We start from the raw sequence: 9,174 nt of genomic DNA, 5'->3' as shown, positions 1-9,174 counted from the left end.
CAATGATGTCAAAATCATATGGCTACAATCACCCGCAGGTGTCTACATCATAATACAAAATGGTACAATACTGATACATAAGGAGCCCTCTACGGCTATGATGAACTCCCTCCCTCAGAGCTACCTGGCCTCGATAGAATCTGAGCCCTGGAAGGACCCACCCCAGGATCATCCCTCCTATCCCCCCTATCTAGTGGTGGTGGAGGACCCATAACCCCATCGCTGGATGCCTGTCTCCTCTAGCTCCCTCCCTTAGCTGTCGTTGTCCACGATGGTCTGCGGAAGCTCCTCTCTTGCTGATCTAGTGGCACTGCACCATAGTATAGGTCATGCCAGTAACCTATCTCCTCCCTTGCCCGTAGAACATAGGCATATCTAGCCCCTATGTCCTCTGCCACCTGCCTCCCAGCCCTCAGTGCTGTCTCAGCCTCTGTGTAGTGCTAAATGGCCTAGTCCCACTCCTGCTCAGTATCTTTGAGCTATCTCCTCAGTCGATCCCTCTCCCTCTCCAACTCTTGGATCTCATCTGCCTGTTCCTGGCAGATCTCCCTCAGCTCAAGAAGCTCATCCTCCTCCTCCTCAACCCCCTCTGCCTATGGCTCTTCCTGTGGCTCCCCCTATATGGGTGCCTGTGCCTGTGCTTGTCCCTATGCCGATACCTATACCTGCCTCTGTCCTTGTCCCTGTCCCTGCACCTATCTAGGACCCTGTGTTGCTTGCACCTGTAGTGACAATCCACCGCAACCCCTCACAATCTCAACCTGTTTGTCCTCTCCACCCTCCCTCCATGGCGCCACCCTCCTCTCTCCAACTACACCTCGTCTCCTCCATCAGCCTCTACCCCCATCATCTCCATCATCATCACCATCCCCACCACCATCTCCATCTAGCAGCTCTCTTGGATCTGTTAGGCATGGGAATGCATGCTCGACCCAATACGCTGTGTACTCTGCATCCATGCCAGCATCCTCAATCTCTGGTGACATATCCCAGGGTAAGGGCATCATCTCCACTAGCTATGTAACATCTTGATCATATGATAGCAACAACCCAAAGTGCACTTGATCCCTGACTGTCCGCGTGTACATACCAGAACCCCATGGCATCTATTGGATCCTACCAAACTGCTTGCCCACCCTGTCAACCAGCTACCTCTCCAGTACATAGGGCATCTGCCCAATCAGATACCTACTCTGGAAGGTGTAGGGTAGCTCTACTGCATCATCCTCCCACTGCTCGCATCCCAGGTATGGCCTCCATATAACCATATCAATCTCATCTATAGCTCGCTGCTAGTACTCCAACCTGCCAATCCGTGGCTACGAGTGATCATATCGTACAAATGCACAAAACTGTGTCCATGGCCCCTACCCCTAAAGTGTATCGGTCATGTCACTAGCAGATGCTCATATGCCCACACTTGTAGCAATGTTACTCCGTAGCCCAATCCCACTGATCCGTGGTACACAAACTAATGTAGCTCATAATATAAATCTGCCAACACGCATGGTCCCCAAGCATATCTGGTGTGCTGAGTAACTAGTGTCTCCAGTGCACCTCCCCAACCCACAGCCAACCCTCGTGTTGCTCAGTCCATATACAAGAACCCACTAATCACTCCTCCCAGTACCGCTGGTAGCGCTAACACTGTCGTTACCATGGTATCCCAAGCAACATGTCCAACCCTCATCTCCAATGCCGGATCTTGGAACACTTGCCTCAGGGCATCCCTGTCTTTGTCTCGATCGTAAGGAATCAGTTCCCCATCAATCAGTATCCATAGAATCCTGTATACATCCTCCAAGGTGACTGTCATCTCCCCCATCAACAAGTGAAACATGCAAGTCTCAGAGTGCCACCTCTCCGCCAGTGCAGTCAGCAACCCCATGTTCGCTCAAAACTCAGGCACATATAGAATATGTCTCAATCCCATAGCCTTAATCATAGCTCGGTCCTCGAATGTCAACTCAGGTCGCAACCTCTGAGTCGATGGGAATCTCTCCCATGACTCCAGCATAGGCAAATACTCCTGCAGTCAATCAAATCAATCATGTTATTGAATCATGTTGTTAGGCTAGGGTTTTTATGGTTGAATCTATTTAGTCTTTCAATATTGTTATTGTTGTATCCATTTTCACCATAAATAATCCCATTTATACCCCTCTCTCTCTCCTCTCAACCCTAAGATATAGCACTCTCTCTCTCTCTCTCTCTCTCTCTCTCTCTCTCTCTCTCTTCCCACCTCCACCTCATTACCTTTATTTCTCTAGACCGTCTCTCCCACCTCCTCTCCCTTTGTACCTCACCTTCATTCCTTACCCCCATATGTATCCCTTCCTCCATCTCTCTCTCTTCTTCTCTCTCCCTCTCTTATTTTTTATCTCCCCTCTCTCTCTCTCTATTTTCTCTATCATTTATTTTTCCTCCCACCCTCTATCTCTCATCATCCCTAGGTCTCCCCTTCCCTCTATATTTACCTCTCTACCTCTCCATCTGTATCACATTACCCACCTCTCTCCCCATCTATCTCTCTCACCTCTCTCTTTCCCCTAGGTCTCTCACCCCTCTCTCACAGGCTCTAGGTCTCTTCACTCTCTAGTTCTTTACCTCCCTCTACATATCTCTTTATCTCCTTATCCCTCTTTCAGGTATGTATAGGATCATAAGGGGCCGAGAAGTGGCAATATCCTGGCTAAAGTCATGATTGATAGGCTAATTCAAAAATATCTATAACTTTCAAATGATACATCACATGTTTTTAATCCAAAACATGTGTTGCATTCTATGTTTCTTATAATATAGGATTAAAAAAAGAAAAATTGAATTTTGCAAAGTTTTGAACAAGTTATGATTGTAAGATATACGAGTTTTTAATATTTTTAAAAAGTAGTAAAAAGTTCATAATTAATTATTTATTTCAAAACAAATTACAAAAAAATATGTGTCACATCCTGACATGAGTCTTCTCCTTATATCTAAAATCTTATGAAAAAATATTATATGCTTTGATTGTGGTTAGGGTGGTCAGATAGACATCTACTTCTTATCTTTTTCCTGAAATTTAAGTGCTACTGCATTGAAAAAACAACTAGTATCTTACAAACTACATTCAATTTGCTACAAATTCTATTCTTACATATTTTTAAAATAATGTTGTTAACTTATTCAAATTTTTATGTCAAGTTACCTAACTCTGTTTTTCTAGATTTTATTGCTACTTAAGGGCCTGTTTGGCCCACCATGATCCTACACATACCCTTTTTCTCTTTGTGAACATCTCTCTCTCTCCCTCAGTTCTCTACATCTCACCTCTCTATGTCTCTACCATCATCTTTCTTTCTCTACATTTCCTTCTCTCCTTACCCCCATATTTATTCAAGCCTCCCTTCCTCTATATTCCCTCTCCCTCTCTCTCTCCTCATCCATATGTCTCTCCCTCCCTCCATAAATACCTCTCTCTATCTCCCCCTCCATATCTCATTACCCACATCTATCCTCCTCTCTCCCTAGGCTCTAGGTCTCTCACCTCTAGACAAAGAGAGCCCAAGTGAGAGAGAGGGAGGGAAAGAGAGGGAGAGACTTGAGAGAGAGATGGGGGGAGGGGTTGAGGGAAAGAGACGGAGAGACCTAAGAGAGAGGGGGGTTGATGGAAAGAGAGGGAGAGACTAGAATGTAAAAGTACAAATTTGTGTCACACTTTAATAAAAGAGATGGGCAATGCTGATTCAACTTTTTAAATTAAATCAATAGAAAGTGAAATATATGTTTTGAATTTTCAAATGATGTAAACTAATAAAATTTATATTCTTTTTTCTAATTTATTTTTGTAATTTTAACAAAAAAAATTACAAAATTATTTGAATGTTGTTTTTTATAAAGTAAATACTATAATTTAGTTGCTGATAAAATTCTGAAATTGAAGTTACACAAGCCACCACACTTTATTTTGTAAATTTAACTTTTTTTTCTTCAATTTTTTTTGTTTATATTGATAACTTTAAGCTTTGGTGCATGGATATATTTTTACTATTTTTTATAAATATATATATTTTAATAAATTTGAAAAGTTGCATGTGCTGAAATATAACTCTTTCCAATTCCCATCACATTTTTTCTTAATCATTTATCCAAATTAGAAAAGAAAGATATCATCTTGACATAGATTCTTTTCTCTACTAAATTATTTTTTTTTCAAAAATTTTAAATAAATTTTAGTATTTTTCCTTGACAAGATAATCAACCTTATAATTTAGTGTTGATGGCCTACTTTCAATAAAATATAAAAACTAATATATATATATATATATATATATATATATATATATATATATATATATATATATATATATATATATATATATATATATATATATATATATTTGATCGATAATAGGCTGAAGCTGATAAGATGTACATACCCTACCCCCTATGGGATTTGAACTCGTGACCTCTTTTTCAAGAGCACAAGTTCTCCACCACTAGGCCAACTCAGATTGTACAAAAACAAACTAATTAAAATATTAAAATACATATATTTTGGAAAATCTACTTATAGATCTATAAAAGGGTATTTTTACATTTCAATTTTTTTTTTTTTTTATAAGAGTAGGAGTTGTTGAAACATCAAGTTTTCTTTTTCTTTTGGTAATTAGACCCAAAGTGGTATAAAATATACTCCAATTGGAAAATTTGTGGTCCATATATAACTTAGCTATAAACAAATCCAAATCAACATTACTAGAAGGACACTCAACAATATGAGTCTTCACTTTTTACGGTTTTGACCTAGAGCTTGAACATGTACAGGGCTTGGGATCCCAAATTGTTTTTATCTACGATTATGTGAGCCCATTTAGCTAGTTGTGAGGCCAAAGAATGAAGGTCTTGGATATAGTATGAAAGATAGTTCTGATGTTGCTAGTATTACAAGTTCAAGAAAAACAACTCAAAGAATTTAGTGTTTGCATTGTCATAGAGAAGGACACAAAGTGGAGAATTGTTGGGATCTTCACCCTTGTTCAATTTGTGGGTTGAAAAATCATTGTGAAAGGTCATGTTGGAATAGATAAAAGAATGAGAAATCCAAGAAAGGTTGTATGCAAATTGATTATGGTTGGATTGATGGTTCTCGTTGGCAAAAGTTAATCAATATGTTTAGAAGGTTGTATAAACCAAAGTATTTTCATGTGAATAGAAGAATTGACTAGACACGGTTTGAAAGTTTGAGTCAAGTAGCAAACAACTGCTTGCTATGATTGGTGTTGCATAGTGAGTTGCAGGGGTTTGGACTTTGCCACGTCAAGTTATCTTTTAAGGTCACATCAAGTTGCAAATATTCAGTTTGTCAAAGCTTTGAGATTATATTATGAGTCTCAGCATCAAAGAGGAGTATGTTGAGAATTGATGCTAAACTCTCAACTTACTCGAAATTCCATTGTAATACTCAACATTTACTGCATGGTTCAAATCTGTGATCACCCTTACTATTTTTAGAGAGAGTTTTCTAAATTTTCTTAGTTGTTTTTTAGTTGTTTGAATGATCTCCAATACTTTTAGTGTAAAAGTTAGACTTTTAGTTAGCATGTCTCTCCAAAGTTTGTTTCACGTGTTTTCTAGTTCTCTGTTTTTAGGCTGTCTTTTAATTAATAAGCAACCTCTCTATTGTTTTGACAAAACTTGTGAGGAGTATACAGTCTGAGAAAGACCTCTATAAGAGGCACAATGCAATCCATTGATTTGATTGAATAAAGAGTTTTGTGTGTGTGAAATTTATTTGTGTTTTGGTGGTGCAATCTGCATGTTTTTGTTTGTGCTTCTGTGTTTCTTTTTCTACACTCTAGACACCACACTGAGGAAGCATAATTTGTGCTAAAGATGATGATGCAGATAGGGCTTTCGTCAATTCCTTGCTTCAAGGCATCGTTGATAGACTCTCCCTTTTGCATGCATCACTCGTCCCAATAAACATTTACATAATTAGTTTAATATAAGTTCCTCTGATAAAAAGGGAGGGGAGGGAGTTTAAGAGGAATCTTCTTTTTGCATTTGCTGTGAAGTTCAACAGAAAGAGGACAAATTCTTAGGTAGAAGTGCACCCATCTCAGGGCAAGGATTAACTATGGACAAAGGAAATTCGGTGGGAAACTTGGTGAAGATAACAAGGGTACCAACAAAATAAGTTAGAGAAGTGAAGATTATGAGACTATGTACAAAGACACTTGGCAAAGAAGAAGAAAATTATAAGACTAGCAATAATTTTGAAATTGCATAATGCCTAGACAAATAGAGAAGTCTAGTTATAAGAGAATTGCCATACAAATCTTAATTTTTTTAATATTTTTCTCTTACAAAATAATTAATCTTTAGCTTATAATATGTTAAGATATTTCTTATATATAAGAAGCAATCCAAAGAAAATCTTTGGCGAGTCGCGCAAAGCTTCTTTGGACGTACAACAATATTTTACAAACATCGAAACATACATAGGAGGATTCGTTGCTCATATTCAATTAATTTGTTTAACAAATTTCGAAACATACATTGGACTGTCCGTTGCTCATATTAAACTTATCTCACCCAAATCAGGAAGGCATTGATGTTTCTGATGGACGTCATTTACCTTTTTCTTAAATCCAATATAGTACCGTATCAAACGAAATGTGAGACATCGAACAGCCCGACCAATTATAGTGAAGATTATAATATATTTAGTGTCCTCTTTTATCTTCCAAACATTTTTATAGTAGACTGGGAGACCATTTAAACTATGTTGTTTGAAGTTCCCCGTCTGCGTTTTAGGAAGGAGCTTGCATGTTAGGCTTTCCTTTGGAAACAATTTACGTTTCTTGTTCGCTGACATGCATTCTTTTTCTCATTATAAGCCACCCGTATCAAAAATCCCTTTTCTGAACAAAAAACACCATATTTTCCTGAGCTTCAGAGCGACGGATGTAAGAAAACCATTCATAGACCATTTGTTCGAATCCTTAAATGCAATGGGAATATGCGTTCACACTAACAAGCAGGCAGTTGAACATAGCAATATCAGCATCCCCATCTTCGGCAGAGATTATGCTCGGTCACCCCGGCGTCTGCAGGAGCTCGCGCACATGTGGAAATCCAGAGCATTCATCATTCCACTCTTTTATCACGTCCAGCCATTCCAGGTTCGAATAGCAGAGAGTGACAGCCAAGAAAGCAGCTATGAAGAAGTATTGAGCGAACACTACTCTACAGGCCAATATCCGTCAGAAACCATGGAGGAGTGGAAACAGGCGTTGTGTCATGTTTCCAGTCTTCCCGGGTGGACGTTGGACTCCACATCCTGCTTTGAAGGAGACCTGGTGAAACGCATAGTCTGTGATGTTACCAACACACTGGATAAAATCCCCTTACACAACGTTGCAAAGCATCCCGTCCAGCTTGACAAGAAGATAAAAGAGGTCATGAGCTTGCTGAATCTACACAACCAGGCCGATGTGGTCACAGTCGGCATTTGGGGAATGGGTGGCTGTGGCAAAACAACCATTGCAAAGGCCGTGTACAACAATATCTTTCGATGTTTCGATTCTTGCTCTTTTCTCTCCGACGTTGGGAAAATGTCCCACAAGCAAATTCGAGAGCAGATCATCAGAGACACAAATATGACATGTGCACAGGTTGTACGAACAATTTATGCATTAACCAAACCTATTGTAGACTTAAAACTCGGGATTTTAGTTGATTCTACTTCTTAATTCTCCTCGGTAGCCTTTGATATGTATTATGTTTGTCACTTTTATTTTTCTTAAGAATTTATTCCATGTTATGTTTATGATTTTTGTACCTGGGATTTTCAACACAGTTTTCGGCATCAAAGCGAGCCCTGGTGGTTTTAGATAATATTGATGATAGCAAGCAGATGGAGTTGCTGACGTGCAAAAATTGGGGCGGTCGAGGAAGCAGAATGATCGTAACAACGCGCGATAAGCACGTATTAAACCTGGCACAGATAGACATGGTTTACAAGATGGAAGGACTGGAGTTTGAGGAAGCTCTGCGTTTGTTCTCTTGGCATGCATTTTTGAAGCCCGGGCCGGATAAAATATATAGAAAAGAGTCGAAAAGGATTGTGAAGGCCTGTTGCGGTCTGCCCCTGGCAGTTGAAGCTGCGGGAGATCTTTTGCACGACAAAAAGGAGTCTCTTGAATACTGGAGAGAAGCTTTGAGAACCCCGCAGAGCATCTGTCATCAAAAAATTTACGACGTGCTCAAGATTAGTTATGATAATCTCACTAATCAGGAGAAAAAGATATTTGTGGACATCGCTTGCACTTTCAGTGGTAAAGAGGTAATGCAGGGCATCCGGTACTGGAAAAGATTTAACTGGGATGCGCATACAGCTGTCACAAATCTTGTGCTTAAATCGCTTATACAGATAGGCGATGATGATGTATTTATGATGCACGGACTTCTTAGAGATATGGGAAAGGCGATTAGAAAAGAAGATAATCCCTCACCTTTCTCTTTCATCTGTCTCCCTGTGTCGGTCCCTCGGTTCAAATTGTACATGAAATTTTGTACTAATAAAAGATCAGAGACGACTATGGTTGAAAGCACACGTCCAGCTGGAAGTAATGTGCAGGAAGCGATACCTGTACTGGATGCTGATTCAGAACTTCAAACTTCGGTTTGAACATCTTGTAGGTAAAGTTCTTGATTCTAGATATGGTTTGGAAACTTCTTTAAATAAGACAAAATTTGTTTCCTAGTGCTTGTCATGTTAAATACTTGGCATCTTTCTTATAAATGCTTTTGTCTTCATAAATATTGCCCTTGCTCAAGATGGGCTAGAATGCCCATCAAGGAAGAAAGGACTAGAATTATATATGAAATTGTCCAAAAGTTTGATCGCTGAATATTTCTCTTTTGGTTTTTTCCTTTTCTTTAAACAATTTTTTTTCTTTCTTATCTTCTACTCTAAAAAAACTGTGTTTTGTCAATTGTCTATTGTTGATATAAATTGTTTGAAAGTTGTTTAAAATTTGTGTAATAGTAATTTTTGATGATGATGTAGTATATCTTAATATTAATATATGAAAAATATGTTGTATAATTGATATAAAAGGTAGTGGAATGGAATCACAATCAAATGTCTAAATTAAAGTAAAAAAGACAAGAAAAAAACTCAAATTA

General features: G+C 38.8%; 1 protein-coding gene across 1 annotated transcript; it reads left to right on the top strand.

Moving 5' to 3' along the window:
- The first annotated feature begins 6,995 nt into the window (after positions 1-6,995).
- LOC131077768 (disease resistance protein RUN1-like) lies at positions 6,996-8,674 on the top strand. The gene is made up of 2 exons (XM_058015319.2): positions 6,996-7,658; positions 7,844-8,674. The coding sequence occupies exons 1-2, from the start codon at positions 6,996-6,998 to the stop codon at positions 8,672-8,674; spliced, it is 1,494 nt and encodes a 497-aa protein (XP_057871302.2).
- The last annotated feature ends 500 nt before the right edge of the window (positions 8,675-9,174 follow it).

Source organism: Cryptomeria japonica, chromosome 3, assembly GCF_030272615.1.
Source record: "Cryptomeria japonica chromosome 3, Sugi_1.0, whole genome shotgun sequence".
NCBI lineage: Eukaryota > Viridiplantae > Streptophyta > Pinopsida > Cupressales > Cupressaceae > Cryptomeria > Cryptomeria japonica.
Note: the sequence above shows the minus strand (reverse complement) of the source record. Positions and strands in the feature narration are given on the sequence as shown.

What these genes read in the sequence shown, in the direction of transcription:
- LOC131077768 (XM_058015319.2), top strand. Translation starts at nt 6,996, where the DNA reads ATGGGAATATGCGTTCACACTAACAAGCAGGCAGTTGAACATAGCAAT. An exon ending in CAAATATGACATGTGCACAG is followed by an intron (nt 7,659 to 7,843) that starts GTTGTACGAACA and finishes TTTTCAACACAG; the next exon opens with TTTTCGGCATCAAAGCGAGC.